The sequence below is a fragment of the Rattus rattus genome, chromosome 8, assembly GCF_011064425.1.
Source record: "Rattus rattus isolate New Zealand chromosome 8, Rrattus_CSIRO_v1, whole genome shotgun sequence".
NCBI classification, from domain to species: domain Eukaryota; kingdom Metazoa; phylum Chordata; class Mammalia; order Rodentia; family Muridae; genus Rattus; species Rattus rattus.
Window position 1 is genome coordinate 39,324,772 of NC_046161.1, and position 26,024 is coordinate 39,350,795.

At 48.8% G+C, this 26,024-nt stretch overlaps 3 protein-coding genes across 4 annotated transcripts in view; all 3 read right to left on the reverse strand.

Annotated features, from left to right (window-relative positions):
- Positions 1-2,823: 2,823 nt before the first annotated feature.
- Positions 2,824-7,422, reverse strand: Tmem25 (transmembrane protein 25). Of its 2 annotated transcripts, none has more exons than XM_032911386.1 (9): positions 7,335-7,422; positions 6,741-6,837; positions 6,181-6,492; positions 4,525-4,815; positions 4,227-4,358; positions 3,883-3,913; positions 3,611-3,711; positions 3,432-3,518; positions 2,824-3,297 (listed from the first exon to the last, which is right to left on the reverse strand). In XM_032911386.1, exons 2-9 carry the CDS (start codon positions 6,808-6,810, stop codon positions 3,224-3,226), a joined length of 1,098 nt encoding a protein of 365 aa, XP_032767277.1. In that variant the 5' UTR covers positions 6,811-6,837; positions 7,335-7,422; the 3' UTR covers positions 2,824-3,223. The 2 variants fall into 2 exon arrangements, with proteins under 2 accessions (XP_032767277.1, XP_032767278.1); XM_032911387.1 differs by having other exon boundaries at positions 6,741-6,834; positions 7,335-7,402.
- A 117-nt stretch (positions 7,423-7,539) lies between these two features.
- On the reverse strand, positions 7,540-11,407 carry Ttc36 (tetratricopeptide repeat domain 36). The gene is made up of 3 exons (XM_032910282.1): positions 10,889-11,407; positions 9,808-9,996; positions 7,540-7,875 (listed from the first exon to the last, which is right to left on the reverse strand). The coding sequence occupies exons 1-3, from the start codon at positions 10,995-10,997 to the stop codon at positions 7,613-7,615; spliced, it is 561 nt and encodes a 186-aa protein (XP_032766173.1). The 5' UTR covers positions 10,998-11,407; the 3' UTR covers positions 7,540-7,612.
- Positions 11,408-11,571: 164 nt separating this feature from the next.
- The window catches only part of Kmt2a (lysine methyltransferase 2A), a 79,783-nt gene continuing 65,330 nt past the window's right edge, over positions 11,572-26,024 (reverse strand). Inside the window, 8 exon segments of the mRNA XM_032910990.1 lie at positions 11,572-16,440; positions 17,307-17,436; positions 18,113-18,196; positions 18,998-19,105; positions 19,267-19,441; positions 21,155-21,229; positions 23,092-23,262; positions 24,461-24,525. Coding sequence (XP_032766881.1) covers positions 16,165-16,440; positions 17,307-17,436; positions 18,113-18,196; positions 18,998-19,105; positions 19,267-19,441; positions 21,155-21,229; positions 23,092-23,262; positions 24,461-24,525 — 1,084 coding nt within the window. The 3' untranslated portion in view covers positions 11,572-16,164.

Genomic DNA, 26,024 nt, shown 5'->3' on the forward strand with positions numbered 1-26,024 from the left:
TCTCCGGTTCCGTGATATGTTGAATCTGAGGAGCAGGTTGTGGGAACTCCTAACTTGCATGGCTGTGGTAGTGTTTGGAGGCGCTGCGTAAGTGGGGTAGAAGTGCAGGACAGATTCAGGAAATATTTCGGAGTGTTATCAACAGGTCTCCAGCCAGGAAACCTGAAACCATTTTAGGTTTTTGGTTTTTTTAAGATTTATATATGAGTGCACTGTCTTCAGACACACCAGAAGAGGGCATCAGATCCCATTACCAATGGTTGTGAGCCACCATGTGAACTCAGGACCTCTGGAAGAGCAGCCAGTGCTCTTAACCACTAAGCCATCTCTCCAGCCCCATTCTAGATGTTTTTAACAAAGGACATTAACACAACAGTATACAAAAGTATGGGGAAGGAGCTGGCAAGATGGCATAGCAGGCAAAGGTGCTTACCACACAGCCTGACCACCTGAGTCCAGTCCCTGGAACTCACGTTGGGGAAGGAGAGAACCACCAACACTTGTCTTCTGTAAACCACATGCACTTGCATGAACGCACGCACGCACGTATGCACGCACACGCATGCACACATGCACACACTGGTGTATGGCAGTTTAAAGGTTAGTATCTAGGAGGTGGCTGTGGCCCAGTGCTGAGAGCAAAAGAGGGTTGCAGAGCCTCACCCCCCACTGCAGGGACTTCGATCAAGGTTGTGGCTTCCTCTCCCACCTCCTCACCTCCCATGACAGACAAATGCAGGCTGAGAATTGGAATCCAGCAGCACGAGAATGAGGGATTTTCCTTTGTCTATGTGGAAGTTCTGACCCTGCCCTTGGAATTTTTATGGGGACCTCACTGAACAGGCTTAATTGACTCCAGGACAAATATGGAGAAATAAGACCAGCCCCAAAGAGTGTGCTCTATCACTAAGATGCTGGGGAGGGAAACCCAGCAAGATTTTTGATCCTTCAGTATTCCCTCCTCTCCGAGAGACATGCTAATAGACGTAGAACCAAGAATGAGATATTTTGGGCTTAAACAACCGAATGAGTAATGGAACCATGTACTAACCAGGAGAAAGTGGGGCCACAGTGGATTGGAGGAAAGGCTCCACTGTCAGCCAGACCAACACACACAGACTCATGTCTTCAAACTCAAACCAGCGGTGATCACATCAGCCCTGAGGCTGTGTTGCTGCCTCATTCTGACACTAGGCCAGGGGCTCTGCTTTCTTACCATTAGTGTTAGAATTTGCCTCATGAGGAGTGGAAGGATGCTGTGATAGCTCAGATGCTCCATTAGGTTTCCAGGGAGCAGCTACAGCTTACAGCTTAGCTACAGCTCTTATGGCCATTAATGGTCCACATTAGACTAACATCCTGCTGCTCCTGGTGGGTAACCAGGTGCTTGCTGTGTAATTGAAAACTCATCCAAGGACTGAAGAGATGGCTCAGAGATTAAGAGCACTGACTGCTCTTCTGGAGGAGCTGAGTTCAATTCCCAGCAACCACATGGTGGCTCACAACCATCTGTAAAGAGATCTGATGCCCTCTTCTGGTGTGTCTGAAGACAGCGACAGTGTACCCACATACATGAAATAAATAATCTTTAAAAACGAAAGAAAACTCAGTTAATACAGAGAAGACTGGCTACACAAGGATGTTGTGACATGGAAATTCCTGAAGAGATCCATAAATTTTTTTTCTGTATTGGACATTATCCCTTGCTACTTTGTGGCTAAATCTGCGGAAAAAGTCCAAAAAAAAAAAAAAAAAAAAGAAAGAAAAGAAAAAAAGGCTACCGTTTATGCACTGGCAGAGCACATGTGGCAACCAGGCCCCATAGAGGAAGTGGGGTTCATTTTAAAAGACACTTGGAAAACACAGGGCGGTAGTACATGGCTAAATCCCAGCACTTGAGAAGTGGAGGCAGGAGGATCAGAAGATCACATTGTCTCTGTCCAATACTGAATTCAAGGCTAGCCTAGACTACATGAGTCTCAAAAAGCAAACACAAGTAAAACTTGAAGAAATGAACAAACACTTTTTTGGTCAAAGGAATTTACTGTGTGTGCAGCACAGTACTCACCGGTAACACGAGAAAAATTACCAAACAAGATATGAAGAAAGGAAAATAGACTCCATACTCTGCTGCTTGCCATTTTCATGTTGCTTTTTTAAAAGTATTCTTAGCTCTTTAGAGCTGTGTGGGCTCCTGCTCCCTCTGTTCCCCTAAAGCTTCTGGTGCTGTTGGGTTCTATACCCACTGTGATCATCCCCAGAAGAATAGGATGGGGCAGCCAGGTTTGGTCAGGAATGTGGCTGCATGGTGGGAAGAGACATGCAGAGAGGAAACCACCAACCCTGAGTGCTCAGAACACTCACAGTGAATTGCTGAAGGCCAAACATGGGGAACCCAAGAAGGCCCTGGGCCCTCCTCGCTCCTGGAGAATGTGCTTAATATGAGGACACTGTACAAAATGATACATTGCCACATGCTGTCTTGGGAGCCAGCCCTCCTGTCACCTCTTCTTGTTCATCTTGTGCTAACACCAAAGGCTGGCACCCATGGGCCCCAGCCAATGGAGGTCTAATACTCAGTGAAGAAGGTCTAGGGTATGACCTATGATGACCAAGAGGAAGTGGGGACAGAAGGGTAGAAAGATATGTTGCAGCAAAAGGGACGAATTTGTGCTTGGCCAGGTCCCTGGGTGAGGGGCTGGTTCCTGAGCAAAGGGCAATTTGGTTCTATACAATAGCAGGGGCTATGTTTTCCCTGAGGGAACAAGGCTGCATAGCAAAGGAAGGCTGTCATCTGAGTTGTGCGGGGACCCTCCTGTCCCCTGCATAGGCATCTCTCTGCACACAAGGTGCAATGGATACTGGCATGGGACGTATAATAAATAGGCCCGTCTTTTAGGTGTCGGGTGACATCTAAAAACACCTGGCCAGAGTTCCGTCTGCCTGGACCAGGTTATCACATGCAGGGCCCCAAACTGAGTGAGTGCAAGGGGCTTAGTTCTGACCCGTGGCCTTGCCAAGGGTACCCATGCCTTGCAGGTTAGAGTGCAATGACATACACATGCATGACCCACAGGTATCCTTGCCAGGCAGGCCAGATGGCAGTGACATGGTTTCTTCATGGTCACAACAGGGCCAGGCAGAGGGAAGCTTGAAGAAGATGCTGGGGTGGTCACTCTGGGGAGTCCACAGGCCACCTGGGCCGTCTGCCTCACTCTCAAGCTCAGAGCCAAATCTCATCACTGCTTACGCTGGACACACGGTAGATGTAGCCCAACATTGGGAGACGGATGAAGCCTGTGGGTCAGAGATGCCAGGGGATTAGCAACCCTCATTCTCTGGAGCTTGGGGAAGCCCTTTCTGCTGCCAGCATTCAGGAGCACGGGGATGGAGAGAGGAGGTGGAGGGAACAAGAGGTCTCTGCTCAGTACCTCGGCTGGTGAGGAGGCCACCAGGCTCTGCTTCTAGAAGCTCTGGACGGCTGCTATGCTGAGCCATTGGCCGCTCTGTTGCTTTCCCTGCGGGTGTCAAAGGGAGTGGTGCACAGGACAAGGTTTTGCCTAATGGGACATGTCCCCCAAGAAACAGGGTGTCTCTGGGCCCGGCGTACCTCTGAGATCCGGAGTGAGGTCATTGAGCTGAAGGTTGGATGGGAGGGACATGTTCTCCCGGGGCAGGCGCACATTATTCAGTTTCAGGTTATTGGAGTCACTACAGGATGGACAAAAGCTAAGATAGACCCTGGTACCAGCAGATATGTAGCCTGCTTTGAGGCTCAATCCAGGCAACCTAGAAATCCCAGGTTGCCAACTGCCCTTTACTTTAAAATCCAGTGGCTTGTATTTTAGATTAGCCCATCTGCCCAGCCCCAGGAAGTGTTACCTAGATATCAGAGAAGGACGCCGGGAGGGGCCTGAGGACAAAGAAACCATGTCACAGAGTCAGTGTGACCTCCCATCCTGGGCTCTGCCCCCTGCCCTTTCAGACTGACTCAAGACCCCTGAGCCAAGAGTCTATCAAATGCCCATTCCTGGCCCTGGGACCAGAGATCCCTTTCTGGTGCCTCCTCCTGCAAGGCATGCAGCATCCATCTCTGCCTCCTGCAAGGCATGCAGTCTCACCCACAGTCTCCCCCTGCAAGTGCTCTGCCCACTCTGCCTGCTGCTCACCCTCCGACTTCACTGTTCCTCTTCCCCACCCCTGGCCTCCACTGCCTCTGGCCCTACCTTTTGTTTTCTTCTCTTTCCTGCAGACCAGGCAGGCCACCAAGGTACTGAACCCCACTAGAGTGCCCAAGGCAAGTCCTCCAGCCACAACGATGCCCAGCAGTGGCACTTCTATCCGTGTGGCCAGGAGCCCTGAAGATTGTCCACTTGTTAGTTTCCACACGAGCAGCACCCCACCCTGACATGCCACAAATCCAACTACTCTCATTCACGGGATCTACCCACAGGGCAACAAGCCTTCCCTTCCCATTCCAGGACCCCCGCGCCTACCTGAGGGTTTGTCACACTGGTTGCTCACCTGGAGCTGGAAGTGAGGCGCTGGTGACACCCACATCGTTGGTGGCCACCACCGAGAGGTTGTGTGCCAGGCTTCGGAGCTGCAGCTGCACAGTGTGGTTGGTGAGCCAGGGATAGTTCTGGGCATCCAGCACCAGGAAGTCAGAGGCATTGACAGTCACTGGCCCATCCTGGTCAATCCATGTGACATTGGCAGGTGGGTTGGCCCGTACCAGGGCAAACAGGACAACCAGAAGGCCTGGGCCCTGAGCTTCCTGGTACTTGGCTCCAACCTGGGCAATCTCTGGTTTGACTAGAGCAGAGCAAAGAATAGTCTGCTTTCATTACAGCCTCCTACGCTGACCCTTTCTTCCCACATATGGATGGGAGCAAGGGCCTGGACCTCTCCTCAGAAAGAACATCAAGGAACAGACAGCAGGGTCTGCTGGTACAGTATCAATTCACAGTGAGGAAGTGTAGACAGCCATGGGCTGGTGAGATGGCTCAGCAGTTAAGAACACTGGCTGCTCCTGAGTTCAATTCCTGAATTAAACTGACTGGTCCTGAGTTCAATTCCCAGCCACCACATGGTGGCTCATGACCATCTATAAAGAGTTCTGATGCCCTCTTCTGGCAGGCAGGTGTACATGCAGACGGAGCACACCTACATTCAAAAAATAAATAAAAATACAAAATATAAGTTTAAAAACAAGACTTTGCTGGGCAGTGGTGGTGCACACCTTTAATCCCAGCACTCAAGAGGCACAGGCATGAGGACCACTGTGAGTTCAAGGTCTACAAAGCTTCCGGGTCTACAAAAGTTCCAGGACAGCCAGGGCAGTTAATAGAGAAACCCTGTCTTGAAAAACCAGAAAAAGAAAAAGAAAAAAGAATAGTCACAGGATGTGGCTCAGTGGAAGCAGAGGCAGGGGGATTTCCAGTTTGGGGCCACTCTTAGATACGTAATAAGGCTGTCTTAAAATTTAAAAACCTGGGCTGGGGATATAGCTCATAGCTCAGATGGTAGAGTGCTTGCCTATCATGTGCAAGGTCCTGGGTTTGGTCCTCATATGGCATAACCCTATGATCTCTGCATTAGGGAGGTAGAAGCAAGAAGATTAGAAGTTCAAAGTAACCTTTAAAAAAAATTTCTTTATTTCATGTATGAGTACATTGTAGCTGTCTTCAGACACACCAGAAGAAGGCATCAGATCTCATTACAGATGAGTGTGAACCACCATGTGGTTGCTGGGAATTGAACTCAGGACCTCTGGAGGAGCAGTCAGTGCTCTTAACCACGGAGCCATCTCTCCAGCCCTCAAAGTCACCCTTGAAAAAAGTCTGAAAGGGTCTAGATTTGTATCCTGGACCTAGTTCTTAATTGTGTATGACACTGGGCAGACTGCTTAACCTGTTTGCGTCTCAGTTTCTCATTTGTAAAGTAGGGATGAAAATGGAAATTCCCTCATAAAGTGTTTATGAGTGTCCTGTCAAAGTTAAATGTGTCACACATACGAGTAACCTCAGCACTCAGGAGGCTGAGGCAGGAGATTCACAAGTTTGAGGCCAACCTAGGTGATGTAGTAAGACTGTCTCAAAACAGAAGATATAAAACCCAAAAAAAGTTCTGCTTGGGGTCCAGGAATGCCTCTCCTCTGCCCACCTCAGGGATACTTACATTGCACATTGAGAATGACAGAGGCATTGGCTGGCCGGCCACTCCCTGGGTCCTGCAGGGAGCAGTTAAGCTCATGTTGGGAGCGCTGGGCAGTGACAGTGAAAGTGCTGGTACCTCCAGAGAAGGCGTCCCCGCCCACACTCAGGAGTCGCGAGGTGGTAGCCTCCTGTAGCTGTCCATCCAGGTACCAGGCTAATCGGGGAGTGGCAGAACCCCCTGCAACCCGACAGGTGAAAGCATGGTGCTCATTCTCCCTAAGTGCTCTCTCAGCCCAGGTCTGACCATCAATTTGTGGCGCCAGCTCTCCTTGACCTGGAACACAGCAGGCAGCCTCTGGGAGGGGCTTGGAGAGACCAGGGTGAGGTCCAGTTACAGAAAGGCAGCAGGCCAAGAGACAGGGCAGCTGGTTTCTCCCACCAGGACTTATGGTAGGGAAATGGGGATAGGAGAACCCAGCCCTGGAGCCTGGAGTAGGGATTTTGAGAGGAGATGCAAGCAAGGAGGGCAAAGAAGGGCTCTGGACCCTTAAATGTTTAGTCAAAGGATGAACAGGGGTGTACCTGAACTTAAGAGGGCAGGCAGGAGCAGCAGAGTATGCCGGAGCGTAGCTTGGCTTAGAGGCAACTCCATGGTGATCAGGGACTGGCCTCCAGGCTGCTGAGAGAAGGGTACCAACCATGTAGGCCTAGCAATTCCTGCAGTAATTTACCGTGCACTGATGTAGACTGGTCCACAGTGGCCAGGACACGGGCACAAATAGGCACAATCAGAAAGACCCAAAGGAAGAGACCTATGGGCACACTACGACACTGTGTGGGCACAGAGGCCAGCACTGACAGTAGATGACCACAGGCAGGCAGCAGGCAGGCAGGCAGGCAGGCAGGCAGGCAGACAGACAAGACAGACAGACAAGACAGACAGACAGACAGAAGACAGACAAACAGGCGCGAGCGCGGGCCGTTCCCTTTCCCCTTCCCCCCAGAGGATCGTCCTTCTCTTGACCCGGTTCACTTCTTGCTGGCCTTGGCTCTCCCTCCCATATCTCGCCGTGCACCCCTTTTCCAATCTCAGCTGTTCAACATGGAATTGGGCCTAGCAAGAGAGCGTCGCGGACCCGGGGGTCATTGGAGCATCCAGCTTTCGAGGCAGCTCACCTGGCTCCCTCCTGGAGCAGAGCCCCAGCAATTGCTCAAGTCGCTGAGCGCCGCAGTACGCTGCAAGGGCGGGGCCCGCGCCAGGCAGGACCAATCGCTGGCCGAACAAGCGCAGGTATCCGCTCCAGCCCCGCCCTGTCCCTCCCACGCTACGGTCCCTACTGTGAGACTGGTAAGTAAGCAGGCGGACACAGAGCAGATGCAGTCAGAGAGTCCCGCAAGTTTTATTGGGTTCTGGTTGGGTCAGGGTCCCCCCTTCATCATCTAGCGAGCCGCGTTCAGCGCCCGTTGCTGGGCGCGCGCAGCTGCCCCATCATGTCGGCCAGCATGCGATTGCACAGCGCGGCGTACGGATTGAGCAGCACCAACTGGCGCCGTGCGAACGAGCTGCCCAGTCTCGCCGCCTGCTCGAAGTCTCTGCGGGCATCGTCGTCCCGACCCTGAAATCGTGCCAGCAGCCCGCGCTGCACGAAGCTCTGGCGGGCGGCGCGACCCCGGCCGCCGCTCAACGTCACCGCGCGCTCCAAGTCCTCTAGGGCGCCTGAGGGCCGACCGGGAGAGAGCGCGGGTCAGCTGGGTGTGGGCAACCGAGCCCCAGCCCACCTGCCGAGCAGCCCATCCCCGCCTTTCAGAACCCGCCTTCGTGCGGCAGATTTTTAAACAACCAGGGATTATTTCTGACACTGAGATGAAGGGTTGCTTGAACAGGCTTGGGGGCCGCCCAAGGGCAGAACTGAGATCAAAGTCCATGGCTCTTGTTCCCAAACCTGAATGTTGTCTAGAGGATTTGGTTATTGTGTTACTGGATCTGCCAACCGCCAAATAGCTGTGGCTCACACAAGTGAAGCCTAGCACCTACTGTGTGCTTGGTGCTCCACTCTGAATCCTAGAGTTAAAAAAAATATACCATTAGCTACACAACTGTTTCCTGCTACAGGCACTCTCCTCTTTGCCAATGCGGGCTATGAAAGCCGCGTTTTCCTCATTTTCTTCTTCATTATCTCCACGGTCTTCGTTCCTCTGTATCTTATTTCATTGGCAGGAGGTCATGGAGCCGGAGCTGGCTGCACTGTTTTATTTTTGTGATTCTCAGAGGAACGTACTTGAGTCTCAGAACTCATCCTGGAACCTCAGGCAGCCAGCTTAAGGTTTCTGTTAAGTTCACCAGCTGCTTTCTTTGGACCCTGCTTCAGTTCATATTCTCTGGTCTCCTAAAGGGGCTGCCAGGGCCCCTGCATTGCTCAGCACCATCGTGGGGAAAGGCTGAGCTTTCCTTGGTGGTTCTAGTTCAGGAAACACAGTAGTGCTATGCTCCCTACCGTCCATACTGCAGACGGGACAGCTCTGGGAGCAGCTCAGTTTCCCGCTTCACAGCGAGTCTGCGGAAATCCAAGCCTTTCCGAGTGGTGTTACCTCTGCGTCTTTGGGCTTTCCATCTGTAGGTTGTCCCCAACAACCTCTGGCAGACAAGCCTCCAAAAAGAGTTCTTGGGCTACCTCCTACTGTTGTTAGGATGGAGTCCAAATCCTCTAGTTTAGGTTGTAGGAACACCCCACCAACTAGTCATATCTAGGACCCGTTTCACTATCAGGCCTCTGCTTCGGCCTGGGCTCCAACTCCTATGACTGTACCCTCTATCCTACGATTCCATTCTAGCCACAGAAACCGAATACATCAGATTTGATCCAGTTACCTTCCCTGCCCAGGCCAAATCCCCAAGTGGCAACCACTGACACATCTGACACTTGTCGTTTGTCACCCCTGGGTTTCCGTCCACCTTCGAAAGGCTCATCTTTCCACCCTTCCACAGTGACTGCTCCCTCCAGCCTGGAGATCTGAAGCTTCCCAGGCTCGTGCATTCTTTCTAGGTCCCTAGAGGCTGTATCGACTCCTTGCTCAGCTTTCAGAACTTGCCCTTCAGGAACACGTCCCTGAGCTGCCTCCTCTCACATCTGGCTACTGTCACCTAATTATGAGCTCTCTGGAGGACAGCTTCATGGGATCTAGAGCCCCACCACCTGTGTTCATAGTGTAGCTCAGCCACTTCTTGTGTGGAGGATAATGAGGGAGCTACTCAACCTCTGTACGGTTCCTTTTCTTCATCTCCAAAACAGAATGACAATATATACACTTGCGAGGGGGGTGGGGTCATGAGGATTGTTACTACAGCCTAGTTGAGTGCACAACTGCTATATAAATGTTTTATTCTCATGCCCTCCACGTCAAGCCTACCGCTGCCTAGAAGGCTCTTATTAAATGTTCCCTTAAATCCACGAGCAGAATGCAGACTCTTGATTCTCATATAGTCTCATGAAGCTAGCAGAACCCCTACTGTCTTGGATTTTATAGGTAAGAACATGGGTGTCAGGGAGTTTAGTGTCTGTTCCTCAGCTCTCCACCCACAGCCAACTCATCTCAGCCCTTCATGGGAGGGTGTCCTTTCTGTGGAGTATCTCTGGTGTCTTCCCCTTACCTGCTACATCCCCCTGGAGCCGCCTCACTTGGGCACGGTTGTTGTACGCAGAGGCTCTCTCAGGTAGCAGGCTAATGGCTTTGCCAAACCTCTCCAGGGCTGTGTGGAGGTCCCCAGCTTCTGCTGCCCTCACTCCCTGCAACTCCAGGGCCTTGGATTGCTCCAACTGTGCTTGAGGGAAAACTCCATCTGCACCAGGGAGGAAACAAGGTGGGGAACACGTGCATGGTACGGGAGAAAATGGAAACCCACTTTGGGCTTTGGCTTTATGACACCTGAATGAGCTGACTGGGTGTGGGTCATAGTGAGGTAACTTTCAGAGTCGGGGATAATAGCTGAGGTCAGTAAAACTGGGAACTAACATGGCTAAGAGACCTGAGAAAGGAGCACTGGGCGGTTCTCCTTGGCCAAGAGAAGTTCAGCGACTTGTACACTGGTGACTTGCTCTGGACCTCAGCCCCAGGGTGTCGAGCTTAGATCTGAACCTTTTCCTTTTGCTTTCTGGCTTCTCCTCATTTTGCTTTACACACACTCTGACACAAAGGCCACCCCAGATCATGAAAATTACTCCAGATCCATTTTTCGATTTTCACTCTAAAGCTTTGGTAAGGTTCAGGCTTCACTCTTGCAGAAGCAAAGCTCCAACCATCTTCATTATCAGGCAACGACTATGCTGTCCCCCTAGCTAGCTCAGTGTCTAGCTTATAATAGTGCGCAACAAATGAAACTCTGCCTGCTATGCCAGGATCCATCCTTGCTGTGGAGAGGGTGGGTGTGACATCCTGTCAAAGATTTCAGTGTCTGACTTAAGCCAGCACAGATAAGCTTGGATCACGGAAGATCTTAGTGGTAGACTTAGAGGTATGGGACTGAATGACAGAAACTCTGGCTTCCCTTTGGCAGATCCACTCCTGCCAACACCTGACCCACACACTGAAATTCAGAGGACCTCTCAGACTTCAGTCTCTGAAATAACCTGTAAAGATAGAATGAGGGGTCCGGCTTCACCATGTCCCGTAGGAATTATCAGAGACCTGCCAGGTAGCCTACAGAGGGGTAGACGCCAACGTCAAGGACTTACCTTCATCTCCCTCCTCTGTTTCTTCCAGGTGCAATCCAACAACATCTCCAAAGGGGGTATTAGGGTTGAGGATGGCCTGCAGCACTGCCTGATCATTTGGAGTCCCCATGATGCTTAGCTCCAAAGTCCCAACCAGTAACTCAGTGGGTAGATGGAGGAAGATGGTGGGGACAGGGTAGAGCCTCCAGCTGGCAGATGCTATGAATGGAGGAGGTTCTGTTCCGGCCCGCCTCAAGTACAGAGTGGTGCCTTCCAATCTGGTTCAGCAGACAGGGTTGATGACCTGGCTGGCTGGTTTTCAGTATTTCCCAACTGAACCCTCACCACTCCCGCACCCCACCCCCCATGGAATTAACAAACCCTGTTTCAGCTTTAAGGTGGAGCAGAGAGGGAAGGTACCCATATGCTTTCATTTTATTATAGTCTGTTTGAAAACCACTACGTTGTAACCTTCTATTAAATGAGATAGGCACATAGTAACACAGCCCTTCTATCCAGGATAGAAGCTGGGGTGCTGGACAACCGTCACCGCTTACTGAAGGAGGACACTCCAGACAAAGGAGTTGGCTGAGCGAGTCCATCTTACAGAAGGGAGCTGGGAAGGCACTAGGTAACCCATTCACAAGCCCCTCCCTCTCCACCCCACCCCCAAGGCCAAAAGGAAGCTCGGCAGAGCACAGCAATAAACTTGACATGTTTATTAATTAAACTATCACTTAAATAAAAAAAAGTGCATAGAAAATAAACATGTTTAAAAACTCCTTTTTTGTTTTTACAATTATGTACACTTTTTACTTTTACATTCAGTCTTTCGTAGAGAGCTTTCAGCATTATTTTTTTTTTGAACTATTAAAGTATTTTCCTTCATCCCTGTCTCAGGGAGTTAACACTGATGGACTTTAGACATATTTTCCTTCCCCCCCACCCCATTTTGTCTCTAACCAGAAGCTTGGAAGAACACAAGGAAAAAAAGGAAGCAGAACAAAACAAAAAAAAAAAAAAAAAAAAAACCCCAGAAGATCCATTGTACATGACACAGCTGTAGAGAAATGTCTTATTCTAGAAATGAAGCTTGTCACTGTTCAGCTCGTGAAACAATTACTCAACTACCTGTATTTGCTAAGGAGACCGTTAAAGTTCAAGAAAACAAAAAACAAAACAAAACAAAACAAAAAAAACCACAAGTCTATTTTTTTTTCTTGGTTGAAAGACAGAACTAGTGTACCTCGGAACAAGATACCAGAAAGCACAGAACACAATTTCCCCCTAAATGCAGGTGGTGACCCCAACATTCATAACCAAAAGTAGAGAGGAGTACAGGTACCGACTGGCAACATTCACAGGCAGGAAGAACCCAGGTGACACCAGCTCTGCTCTGCGTGGGCGCCTGGTATCCAAGTGCGGTGCCAGCGTCACCGGAGCCTGACACTTCCCTGCCTTGACTAGCGACTGTCACACGATCCTTATCTATAGTGTTAAGAGAAGTAAAAGCCGTGGACTGAACTAGGCTTCATTACAATGGTGCATTCCTATATTAGTTCCTATATATATATATATTTATATTTATTTGAAAACCAAAACAAACAAACAAACGAAAAGGTCCGCACGTTTTCAGAGTGTGAGACTTGACTGGTGTTCATGATTCGGCACAAAACTATCTGCTTAGTAACTTTGTATTGCTTTAAAACGAAGGAAAGGAAACGTAAAATTACACCCAGCCCTTTGCAATGACCCGCTTTTCCTTAAAAAACAACAACAACAATAACAACAACAACAACAACAAAAAACAACTTGGTTTCTATGAAAAAGAATCCCAAATCCAATAAAAGTTAACATCTGAGGCTGTGACCTCTAGTATTTTCAGGTATTTGATTGAGCGTCAGTCCTTTAGAAAGATACATTCATTAAGAGATTTTTTTTTGTATGTGTGTTGTATATTTTTTTAAAGTTATTTTTAGTTTTTTTTTTCTTTTTTTTTTTTTTTTTTTTTTTTCTAAATCGAGGTTGCTGCACGGTGCCTATTGGATTGGCCGGGGGATGACAGAGGTGAGCTGGGTCCTGGCAAAGGAGTTTGGGTTGAAAACCTAAGAAGTGCCAGGGTTTCCTCCTTAATTGCGATTGGTTTAAAAACAGGGAGGGGTTGTGCTGGACATAGTGGGCAGCAATGAAGGAGCCCAGGGACCAAGTTCCGACCAAAGGGTCAGTGCCATGCAGCTATTCTGGTTACACAGTTGTCGTTGGCCACCAGGAAATGCAGCCACAACAGGTTCTAGCAGCAAAGCCGAGGTGAGCCGGCTCTCCAAGAACCTATGAGGTCCGCAGCTGTCACTCCTGGGGCTGTGGGTTGCCCCTTGGGGGATTCTTGGGAATGACCCAGCGCAAAGTCCTCAACCTGCACTTCTGTGCAGAGGTTCTCCTGGTCACTTTCAAAACAAAGCAGATGTGTTTTGGAGACAGCTGTGCCTTCTGTTTTGTTGCCTTCTCTCCCGCTTGTGGGGATACTCTGGCTTATCCCCCAAGTTGCTGGCAGGTATGCTGAATTTTGGCAATGGACTCAAGGCTGAGCTGAAAGAGGAATTTCTCATCTCTGTGGTTGACAGTGGGTGGGCGGGCAAGGCAAACCAGCTGGAGGAGGAGGAAAGGTGGGTTCCCCCCATCCTCAGGGATTGGGGTTGTAGAAAGAGGATGAGGAGGGGGCTCACAGTACAGCATGGCCTAGCAGGGCAGTAACTAGGTCTGTTAGCTGAGTTCCCCCCACCCTCTGACTGGCCTTTGGGTCTCTCTCAAGATGAACGCATGACCCATCAGTGCATTAATCAATTCAGTAACAAATGCAGCTTACATTTTTTTTTTCATAAAAAAAAATAGGAATACAAGGATTTACAAAAAAACCTCACACAGTGCAATAAGAAAGGAAACCAGACACTAGTGGAACCCCTTGGGCCACAGCATCTTGTTCATGGGCAAAAGGAGGGTGGGAGGTGAGGTCTGGGTAGAGTGCTTTTCCCCAGTCCCCTGCTGGCACTTCTCCATGATGACAAGGGACTCTGCCATCCTGGCCACAGTGCTGGGCTTCCCACAGTGGAAACAGTGACGATGTTCCAGCAAAGCCACCAGACAAAGTTCTTAAGGTCACGGAAGGAAAGGGAGCCCAGAATGGAAGGCACAGCAGAGCCACGAGTCCTGGCAGAGTTCTGGGCTGCATCATATTGCTTTGCTGACTTCCATAAGAGAAAGGGTGCCCTGCCCTCCACCTGGACTACGCTACCCTGAAACCTTGTGGCAGGCGCAGAGATCTGCTTGATCGTGAGTGGTCATACTGTGCTTCAGGTTCAACAGGCTGCCCCCGAGAGGGCAGGAGGCGGTCAGTGGGTTCTTTGTAGGTACAAGGACTTGGTGGGCAGAGAAGGAAAGGAGATGGTTGGTCTGTGAGGCAGATAGAGATGGCAAGGGTCAAGTTGCAGCTTCTTGGTTGCTAACTCAGAAAGAGAAAGGGGAGCGAATGGAGCCTGCTGCTCGCGCTCTGGAGCCGACCCAGAGGGAGAGGGGCAATGCAGCAAAGAGGAGGAACTGGTGGGCCAGGGTTCTGTACCCTCATCCCTTGGCCATGGAGGGCAGTGGCCTAGTGGAGCGGGTGACCTTCCTTCTCAATTACTATAAAGAGCAGACCCAAGGAACATTTATGTCAATGGGCACAAACGAGCTACACATGGAACAACAAAAAGTACACTTTCCAGGGGGAAGCTGGGCAGGAAAAACCAGACTTTGTGTGGACAGCTGAATATTTTCTCTAACTTCATCCTATGAAAATAAAAAGTCATTAAAAACCGATCTTCTTTTAAATTAGGATAATACCACGGTTTAAAAAATAGCCTTGTCATAAGTGCTTCTCCCTATGAAGTGCTTCGCATAGAAAAATATACAAAATATATTTACATTTATAAAACCTTAAATAGTAAACTGTAAACAGAACAGAGGAAAATCCAATGACTTAATTTAACAGGCTCAAGACATTGTCTTGGGGGAAGAAAGAAACATTTGCTGCTGGTTATCCACATCCTAAGGAGTAATCAGGGCAGTAGTGTCATTAACTTTGCTCAGCCACGGGCTGCACACAGGTGGCAGAGGTCCCTCAGCACGTGTGTCGGGTCCCCCAAGTTTGGGGCCTTGAAATCTGATTAGTGTTCTTTCAGTTGGACACTGACCTTTTAGAAATTCATCTTCCTATGTCTTCAGAAGGGGAAAGGAAGTAAGCTTGGCCTAGGAAGGGCCAGCGTTTATCCTGGCTACTGTACTCTGGCTGTTGTATCCTATTTAAATATTCTTTAGCCTCTTGTTAAAAAAAAACCTTGCTACATATGTCTCTTTAAAACTCTCAATGGAGCTTTATGAGATCTCCAATCTCCGTCTGGCTATGGCCAATGGCTCCTGCCCACTTCCCCACCTGGAGGGCTTACAGGTGAGGGGACTCTCTGTAGGCACTTCCTGTACCGAGTAGGAGTGTCCTCGAGCAGGGAGGTGAGCTCCCGCTACCCAGAAAGAAGAATGGGAAAGCAGCAGATGAAGGATGGAGGAGGGGAGAAGGGAGTAAAGAGAAGGGATGGAGAGGAAGCCGCTCCTATCATCAAGAAAGGTCACTGGCTACGGTAAGGCTCACAGGGTAACGCTCCCACTTATAGCCACAGGCTCAATGTTTGGTAATTAATTGGCACAACCCCAAGACAGCCTTTGACACCAGAGGTGCTAGGAAACCTGTCTCCCAACCAAAGCGAACTCTTAAGTGGGCAGATAGTAGGGAAAACCACCAGGCCATCTGTCTGTTCAACAGATGGCCACAGGCCTGGCCTAACTGGCAAACTACCAGGGATCCCACCAACCCTGTATCTGGGGTCTTGTCCGACCCGTCGCTCTTAGGGCTTGGGAGAGGGCTAAGATGAGGGTGACAAACTGCTCTCTGAGGACACGCTCAGACCCCATCGCCCACTGTAAGGAACCCTCTGCATGCTCCCTGCAGGCAAATCTCCCGGACCCAGTTTCCCAGGTCTTTCGACAATCAGAGAGGCCCCGGGAGAAAGCCATCTGGGGACTTTTCTCTTTGAGACCCTTCTCTCTCCAAGACTATGATCACATGATGTGCATGTGGACACTAGGGTGCTCAGCCAGAGGACCCTCGACTGCCCGCTCAATCCTTGGAGCTCTGGAGTGCTGGGATGTCCTTCAGCATGGCTTTAGGTGGCCCGGGGTCCTGGTACTCCATCACAGGAAGATGAGCAGCTTTAGTTCAGGAACTTCCGGCATTTTTTGGCGCCACAGTTGCAGGGTAGCTTGTTGCTGGCGTCCTCAATAGGGAACTTATAGTCATAGGTGAGCTCCTCCCCCCGGTAGATCTTACGCATAGCGAAGATGACAATGTGCTTCTGCCCATCAATATTGATGACCCGGGAGTAGCAGTTAGGCTCACAAGAGTGATTGATGAAGCGTGCCGCATTTCCATGCATGGTGGCATCCACTACCTCCGAGTCATCAATTCGGAACATGTAGCAACCAATGCCCTACGCACAAAGGGAAAGGAACCGTTTTATTTATTTATGATTTTATTGACTCAAACCTAAGGTCTTACAACTGCTAAGCAGGCAAGCAGTCTACCACTGTCTGTCTATGGCCAATGGCTCCTGCCCACTTCCCTGCCCTAAACTTAGGCTTTTTTTCAAGTGCTGTGGGATGTGGGTGGAGGTAAGAGGATAACTTTTGGGAGTCAGATCTCCCCTTCTACCACATGGGTTCTGGGGACATAATTCAGCTCGCCAGGCTTGACAGCAGGGGCTGAGCACTGAGCCATCTTAGGGTTCGTCATAGGATTTCCCCATGTAGCCTAGATCGGCCTTGAACCTGAGGCCTCCCATGCTAGCTTCGGTGTTGATCATACCTGGCTGAACTTGCTATCACTCAGGTTTAAAGACATTTGCTGTGCTGCCCTGATTTTACCTGTAGCCACACAGGAGCCAAGTTTCTCCTACAATTTACACACGTCTCGCAGTACCTATTTTTTTTTTTTAAACATGCTTTTTTGAAGGAGTTTCTAGATTATAGGCAATAGACCAGAGAAAAACTGTAGCCATGTAGTTTTGATCTTGGGATCCACAGACCAATCATCAAAGAACAGTTCTATTTATTAATCCTCAGAAGAGGTCAGAACACTTATGGGCTCATCACAAAATATGCACAATGTTTTAAAAAGGTTTTGTGGGCTCAGCTCCGCCTCCAAACAACAGGAGCCCAGCAACAGCGACAACAAAAGCAGCGACCTCCCTCTGGGGTGAGAGTGTGTCATTCTTTTGGGATCCAAGGATCACGCTAAGGTTTGATGGCCCCTACCTACAGCAGCAGAAGGACCCAGGGAGTAAGCTGCAGCACGCACCTTGCTGTCGTAGTACTTCTCACGCTTGTCCGTCTGGATGGAGCGGATGACGTTGCCGGCGTACTCAATCACCATCTCTCCTGCATCAATGTTTCTCTTACAGAAAAGACCCCGACCGTGGATGGGAGACCTAGGTCATGGAGACCGGAAAAAATAGGCACAAATTTCCTTTAAAAAAGTTTTTAGGGGGACTGGAGAGATGGCTCAGCGGTTAAGAGCACCCGACTGCTCTTCCAGAGGACCTGAGTTCAAGTCCCAGCAACCACATGGTGGCTCACAACCATCTGTAAAGAGATCCGATGCCCTCTTCTGGTGTGTCTGAAGACAGCTACAGTGTACTTATGTATAATAAATGAATAAATCTTTAAAAAAAAAGTTTTTAATTTACCTTTTCTGTGCATGGGTGTTTTGCCTGCATATGTACATGTCTGCTGCCTGTGGCGGTCAGAAGGAGCTGTAGTTACAGACAGCAGCCAGCAACTGCTGGAAACCAGACTTAGGGCCTCTGCAGGGGCAGGGAGTGTTTCTAATGGTCAAGCCATCTCTCCAGACAGCAAAACACAAACTTTCCAAATTAATTAATTGTGTGAATATGCGAAGAAAGTGTGGCCCTACCTCACTTGTGTGAACTGTACTGACAGATTACTAAACACTTAAGGACCACTCCACCAAGCACTGCAGGAGTGTGGTGTGCCCTGCAATAAATCTACAGAAACCTCAACCGAAGGACAGATGTCATTCTAGCATTTGGTCCACTTTATTTGGAAAAATGTTAGTTTTCTGAAACTCTACAACCACAGCCTTACCTGTAGACACCAACCGCCTCCTTAGACGTCTTTTTTAAGTGCCGGAACCGCATGGGCATCGGGAGATCCATGCTTGTGGCCCTCCTGAGGGAGAGGAATGGCGTTATGAACTCTGTTCTGAGGAGTGGGCTGAGGGTGAGCCCACTTGCTCACTTTCTGCTAAGAGTGACTCAGACTCTCTCCCTGCCTCCTGAGACCTCACTGCACCTTAATTCACGGTGGCTTTCTCGAGACAAGGTCTTTGTGACCCAGGCTAACCTGGAACTTGAGGCAACACACTCCTGCCTCAGCCTCTCGAGTGCTGGGGCCACAGGCACGTGCCCACGCTCAGTAGTTCCTCATTAGTCCGCACAGCCCTTTAGCACAGTGGTGCCTGGTGTCACATGAACAGTTACTAGGATAGATTACTGATAAAGAAAATGTGCACCCTGCAATTATTCAAATGTCTTCTATTTCATATTTTTGTTACCAGCTAGCTACTGCTACCTCAGTGTAAACTGTGACTCAGTCTTCCAAATGTCACCAGGAAACTGCCACCCCACGACTGGCCTCGCACACTTCTGTTTGTTAGTTTTCTTTGAGACAGGGTCTTATGTAACCCGGGCGGGCTTTTAACTTAAGCTGGGAATGTCGTAGCTGGGTTGATCTTAAACCTGAGACACTCTTGCTTCTAAATCCTGAGTGCTGGGATTATAGGTGTGTACCACCATGCCCAGCTGAAGAGTGGAGTTCCGATGACTATTAACAAATCACAAATACTAATGACTGTCCCTCATCACAGCCTGCTAGGAGGAGCAGCAGTCTACTGTACATTGCGTTAAACTCGTGTTCAACGCAAGAGCTGCAGGATCCTGAGGTGTCAGATGACTGGGCACGCCCACGTACCGTGCGGACTTCAGCTGCACCTCTTCCTCTTCCTCGTCATTAGGGTTGTACTCAGGGGGCTGTCGATGTTTAGAAGCCAGGAAGTTAAACATGTCAAATGCTGACTTCCTGGAGCCAAAAGATTAAGGTTTGTTTTTAGAGAAACTTTCTAATAAAGGAGTCAAGATGGTGCCGTTGCTACCAAAGATCTCAGAAGGCAAGTGGGACAAGAGCTGTCATTAGATAACAAAGCCAGGACCTCAAACGCTTATCAGACAAACAGAACTTGCCTCAGGTGGACTTCAGCCCTGGCTGAGCCGTGAGGGTTCAAGGGGGGTTCATTGGCCTCTTCTGGTTTGTGGAAACGGAATTTGTAATTCCGACAGTGCTTGGCACCAGACAGCTGCTCAATCAGAAACACCACCGCATCGTGGAGAATCCCCAGCATCCTCAAACCGTTCACACCTACGGATTGAAAGGCACCAGGGTGGTAAGCGGTGTAGCCAACAGGAAGCTGTGCAGCATTAACAAACGGCTGTGTTAGCAAGTAGCAGCCGGAGGCAGCCCAGGGGTCAGGGACATCAGACATTTAGAATTAGCCTTAGAATGCTAGTGAGCCATCTGTCAGTGTGATGAACGGCTATCATAAATTGCTCTCACCAAGCTCTGGCCCAACTCCTGTGTGCTGAATGTAGAGAGGTGCCACATGCCACCTCACCTCATGCTCACAATGGCCACCCAACGTAGGAATCACAAGGGTTGTTTTATCTTTGGGAAAGTTGAACATCAGCCTTGTATATACTAGGTCAGCACTCTGAGAACTCAACACACCTCATCTTCACAATGGTATAAGCATTCCGCTTTTCTCTTTATTTTATGGTGAGAACTTTGGTTTCTTAAAAAACCCAGTTATGTGAGTATGTTTTTGTTTCAACCCCAGGTGTGGGTTCACAGCTACTAATATGGCTGTCTTATGCTCTAGGAGGGGCATGGTTGTTGTCATGCAGATTGCTTATGTTTGGAATTCTGGGGACTCTGGGGAGGAGATAAAAGCCAGAGCCCCAAGAGAGGTGGGAGGTCTCAGAAGATGAGAGGGGCAGATGCCGCTTCCCCTGCTGCTCCCGCTGCCCCTGCTGCCCCCGGTTGCTGCTGTTACAGACGTCAGTGTTCATGAGCAAAGAGAGAAGAAGGAATTGGAGCTTTCCTGACAACGTATATTGGACTTGCCTCAAGGAACTCATTGTCCCTAATCAGCAGGAAGAGCTTAAACAGGTCTACACCTCCTTACCCCTCTAACCTTCTTTCTCTTCTACCTGGTGTCAGGGGATTGGGAGGGATTAGGGTGGAATAGGGTTAGAAGGAAGGTAGATGCATAAAAACCCAGTAAAATAGTAAAAACCAATATGCCAGCACATTGTATAAATGTTCTGGCATGGATAGCTAAAAGGCATTTTAAAGAAACAAGACACTGTAATCGAGGTTCTGTAATCACTGTCAAGGTTCTTTCTGCAGTAGCAAACACTCACGGTGTACACATCTTTATTAAGTATACAGTATTTTAACAACAATATTATTTCTCAGGGCCTCTAAAAATGGCTGGATGGAGTACTTGCCTAGTATGGTCTGACATCTTAGTACTTAGATCCCCAGTACTGCAAAAAGATTCTGGCACTATTATTATTAGATAGGGGATGAAGTGTTTATTGTGAATGAGCTCTCTATGCCAACAAAGATGAAGTTCTCCTGTCTGTGGCACATTTAGAAATAAAACCCTACTGATGAGGCGTTAGGGACTGAACTCAAGCCTTGAGGGAGTTGAGCGTAACCACTGAGCCCCACGTCCTAGGGTAGAAAGGACTCTAAAAGCACGGAGTGAAAGAAGACAGTCACAGATTACGATTCCCTCGTGTGAACAGCCAGACTAGGCAGATCCACAGGCGCCATGGTGAGGAATGAGCTAAGGTCGTAAGATAGTAACGCAGACCTGCAGAGACACTGCAAGCCACTGAACTGTATGCAAATGGGTAAGCTGGATGGTGTACGAGTTACATCCTAAGGTCCTGAACTATCTGTTGAAATAGTTTTTAAGTAGTTGAAGATTCAATTCTGTGGCTTACACTAACAAGACGCCAGAATATTAGGAGGTTGTGGCAAGATGACAGCAGCAGCAGCCATTACCTGCGAATGAGAGTTGCTTCAGGCGGGCGTTTGACCGTGCTTCCTGGACTTTATCTGTCAGTGACTTCCAGGCATCTGAAAGGAAAGAGAAGAACAGTGTAGGCAGAAGAGAATTTGTACCATCGTGTCTCACTGGCATCAGCGTGCAGTCCCTGGTGTGGAGAATCACCCTGCGGCTGACGTCGGTGCCCTGCTATCCTCAGTCAGTTCGGTATGTGAGGAGCGACCAGGTACACCACGGGCCAGAGCAGCCAGAGTCTCATACCGCCTGAATCCCCAGAGTATCCACGTCTCTTGATGTATCACCATTCCTAACCTTAAAGTTAATTTCTTTAAAAGGTTAGCAAGGATAAGTGTGGTGGTGTCTGCCTTCAATCTCATCTCTAGAAGCAGAAGCCCATGGATCCCAGTGAGTTTGAGGTCAGTCTGATCTAGAGTGAGTTCTAACAAAAGGACAGGGATCATTTTATATGTAAATATATGAATGAATGAATGAACGAATGAATGAATGAGACAAGGTTTCATATTGTAGCCCAGGCTAGCTGGGAATTCACTACATTGCCCAAATTGGCCTTGACTGTGTGGCAATCTTCCTGGTTCTGCTTCCAGAGTGGTGGGGTTGCAGGGACGCTCCAGCACACCGAGTTCACTTTCAGCCTCGTTAAATCTTCATACATGTTCACCTGTGTATTTTTTTTTTTAGGACTCACACTTCCTTTTTGGGGGGTGGAGGGACAGGGTTTTGAGAGAGACAGGAGAGCCCTGCTTCTCCTGGAATTTTCTATAAACCAAGCTGGTCTCAAACTCACAGAGATCTGTCTTGCCACTGTTCCCTAAGTGCTGGGAATTAAAGGCATGTGCCACCACCACCCAGCTTAAGGACTCATACTTTCAAATCCTTTCTTACTTATTTAATTAGAAAATTCTTACTGTGCTGCCTAGGGTGGTCTAGATTGGACTCTTGGGTTCAAGTAGCCCTCTGCCTCTCGATCTGTAGCGACTGGGATTAGAAGCCTGCATGGCCACATCCAGGCCCGAGTCCCTTTGTCTGTTCTCTCTTTACTTATACCCACGTAGTCACCAAGTCCTTACTTCCTTTCTTTTCCCATGTGGTCTTTATTACCTGGCATTTCTGCAATAGCAATATTCAAGAATTCCACGCCTCCCAGTAGCTCTCAGTCTCCTCCAAGGTGTTGGGGATCAAACCTAAGGCTCTTTACATGCTAGATAAGAACTTTCACACTCATCTGCACCCCAGCCATGTTTATTTAATTTTTAAAAAGTTGTATCAGACCTGGTTTCGGCCTGTCTTGTAAGGAGCTGGCACACACACGGAGCTTCCTGAATTATGTCACAGGCCTCAGCGGTTGTCACTATGGACTCTCTTGCCAGCTTGTGCCTAACTCACCTTCCAGTTTCCCTTTCACTGTTCAAAGTCATTTTCCATCCAATATTACTGAAAACCAGAGTTTTTCTAACTTTGTTACATTCTCTTTGTGCAAAGCTCCCTGCATGCCTCTTTGGCTAACCCAAATTCCAGATCCACCTTTCAATGGCTCTGTTGTTTGGTCCTCTTCCCAGGTTTTGGACAGCCCCAACTCACCCAGTGATCTTTCATTTCTTTCAACTTTCCTAGTACTTACTGCCTAGGAGGCCGTCACTAAAACCACAGCCTTTACTGAGAGCTCGGGGCTAAATGGCTGAGACCGGATCATAACATTTGTAAAGAGCCTCCCTGCTGCAGCAGGCAGAACAGGAGGAGCTGGTAGCCATGAAGGAGAGAGCCACAGAGAGGAGACAGCACTGCAGGAGGTGTGGAGAAGAGCAGCTCTCAGTACCCTCAAGAATAATCGTGGTTCTTCAACAAGGGAAGCTCCCCTGAGCAGAGGGGCACCAGCAGCAGGCCTGATGAGAGGCTGACCCAACGAGCCACTCACCTTCGATACTTTCCGCACAGATCTGAAAGCCGTCATCACTCGAAATCTCAAAAACCAGTCCTTTCTTGGGCTTCCTCTCAGTAATGCTTTCCTTTCTCTTTTGTTCTTGCTGGAGCCAAAGCATCAGAGGAGAGCTGAAACTGCTCTCTTCTTCTTCCATTGCTTTCGGTTCTATGACGGAAAAAAGTGTCTGCTAAAGCCAGAGTGCTCCCAGTGCTATGTGCAGAATGGTCTGCACCAGCGGTTCCTAACAGACGACCCTTTCACAGGGCTTGCCCAAGACCACTGGGAAACACAGGTATTTGCATTACTATTAATGACACTAGCAAAATTACAGTTACAAAGTAACAACAAGAATCATTTTATGGTTTTGGGGGGGGGTCACCACAGCATGAAGGTCACAGCACCAGGGAGGTTGAGAACCACTTCCTCTACATGCATTTTTGGGGACATGCTGTATCTAGTGCTATCACCATTCACCAGTAAGAGCGCCGAGGCTCAAGAACTTGCCCTGGGTACTAAAATGGTGTGTGTGTGTGTGTGTGTGTGTGTGTGTGTGTGTGTGTGTGTGTGTGTGTGTGTGTGTGTGTGTGTGTATGCACACATATGGTGGTATATTTAATAGATTTCTTTTTTGCAGCAGAGCTTCTGGTATGACAATGTGATCTTCCTTTTTCATACATAACTGCTGTCAATAGGATCAAGGTCAGGCCAAAGCAAACACAAATCCCCCTTCCTATGTGTGGAGCATGGTATTCCCAGACAGTCTTCTAGAACTTCACCCATATCATCTCATGGCACCCTAACCACCACCGAGGTAGGTGTCATTATTGACTCTTTTGGTCTGTAGCCCAGCATGGCCGAGGAGCTTGCTGTGTTGGCTATGCTGTCTGTCTCTGCCTCCCAAGTACTGAGGCTACACCAAGCCTAGCTGGGCTCCTTTTTAAAGGTAAGAGAACGGAGCCAGGTGTGGTGATGCCTGCCCATAACCCTACTGTTTTGAGGCTGAGGGAGGATGGTCAATGCTAGCCTGGGCTACCCTAAAGCACTAGGTCAATGAAGACAACACAACTGAAGACGCCGGGACCCTCCAACCTCACATCGCAGCTTAGCTCTTGAGACCTTAGCTGTTTCCCTCCCAGCGAGACTATCAGGAGACAATGCATCGATTCTCTTGTATTTTAGGCTGTGACATAGCACAGGCTGCCCTCGAGCCTACTGTGCAGCTCAGTCTGGCCTTGAACTCCCAGTTCTGTCTCATCTTTCCACATGCTGGGTTACACGAGTGTGCCGCCATGCCCAGCACATGATTTTTACACAGTTCTTCTAGCTTTAGAGCTCTGCACTCTAACCGTAGTCAACCACATACCTGCGTTTTCTTGCTCATTTGCTGGATTCTGTGTTGCCTGGATCTCTGGGAGAGCAGCCGCAGGTCTGAATGAAAAGAAAACCAGACATGAGAGACAAGGCCAGCTGGCTTTCAACTCAAAGATAAAAACAACCGTTTACAATCTGCCACATACTCCATCAGTTATTTAAAACAACTACCAAGAAAATGTGCATAAAGAGCTTTAAAATTTGTATTTATTATTGGGGTGTGTGTGCATGCCCGGGTGTCCCTCCCACTGAGATTCGGGAATCAGATTTAGGCCAGCTGGTCAGCTTTAAGATGTTGAGTGTGCGTGGGTGGACTGTGACTGTGTGGTGCTCACAGACGCCGGAGATGCATGGTATCCAAGCCCGGGTGCTCTGTCAGGGCATCCTTACCTACGCCTTATCTCTCCGGCCCTAAGACCATGCTTTACGAAATTTCTCCCCAAATGGTGCCAAAAAGTATCTGACTTTGAGACTGTGGACTGTATCTCTGAAATTCTTCTCATGATCTTACAGTAGGAAAAATACAAAGCCACCTCTCAGGACAGTGATACAGAATTTAAGTTGACTGAAAACACAGCTAAGCTGCATGAGCCGGTGGTACCATCTACTTTCACCTTTTCTGATTTAATAACTCCTGAAACAGCCCAAGTACACTTGGAACACAGCACGCACGCACGCACGCACGCACGCACGCACGCCCCGGAAGAGGTATATAAAAATAAGCACGGGCAAAAACATGAACGGGAATTACAGCAGGCATCCATGTAATGTAAGAGTACACACACGTTTACGAAGAGTGCACACACATAGAGATATCTGCAGAGTAAAACCAAACCAGGGGGCTGGAGAGATGCTCCGGTGGTTAAGAGTATTGGCTGCTCTTCCAGAGGGCCAGGGTTCAAGTTCCAGCACCCACAGGGGAGCTCACAACTGTGTGTATCTCCTGTTCCAGGGGATCTGACACCCTCACAGAGACATGCATGCCGGTGAGACACCAAAGTACATAAGAATAATAAAAACCAAAGCAACAAAGCCCTACCCAACCATCACCAAAGCCACGCCTAGGGACGGACTGAGAAGTGGGGAGCAGGGCAAACAGGAACCAATAGAAATTATTTAAATAATCCTAGCTTAGAAAAAGAAAAAAATGGGGGGAGGGTAAGGTGGGCCAGCAAGATGGCTCAGAGTAAAATGACTCGCTGTGCGAGCCTGGCCGCCTGAGTTTGATCTTTAGAGCCTATATCAAGGCAGGAGGAGAGAAAGGATGGCACAAAATTGTTCTCTGACCTCTCTACATGTATGCTATACAAGTGCACACATACACACACATAAATAATAAATATAAATTTATTCTACCTCGTTTTTGTTTTATAAGCCTGTCTGTATTTAGTTCCTAAACTACTTAGTTTTATCAAAACAAAAAGATTTTTTTTTTTTTTTTTTTTTTTTTGGGGGGGTGGGGGTGGTGGTGGTGGTGGTGGGTGGACCGGTGGGCGTGTCTCAGTATGTGGCTTTTATTGCTTCACACTCAGAGGTTAGCCTACATTTCCCCAGTT

What these genes read in the sequence shown, in the direction of transcription:
- Tmem25 (XM_032911386.1), bottom strand. Translation starts at nt 6,810, where the DNA reads ATGGAGTTGCCTCTAAGCCAAGCTACGCTCCGGCATACTCTGCTGCTC. An exon ending in TGTCATTCTCAATGTGCAAT is followed by an intron (nt 4,816 to 6,180) that starts GTAAGTATCCCT and finishes GCTCTGCTCTAG; the next exon opens with TCAAACCAGAGATTGCCCAG. An exon ending in CGTCCTTCTCTGATATCTAG is followed by an intron (nt 3,712 to 3,882) that starts GTAACACTTCCT and finishes TCCATCCTGTAG; the next exon opens with TGACTCCAATAACCTGAAAC.
- Ttc36 (XM_032910282.1), bottom strand. Translation starts at nt 10,997, where the DNA reads ATGGGGACTCCAAATGATCAGGCAGTGCTGCAGGCCATCCTCAACCCT. An exon ending in AACAGAGGAGGGAGATGAAG is followed by an intron (nt 9,997 to 10,888) that starts GTAAGTCCTTGA and finishes TCCCTGGTGCAG; the next exon opens with ATGGAGTTTTCCCTCAAGCA. An exon ending in GCTCCAGGGGGATGTAGCAG is followed by an intron (nt 7,876 to 9,807) that starts GTAAGGGGAAGA and finishes GTCGGCCCTCAG; the next exon opens with GCGCCCTAGAGGACTTGGAG.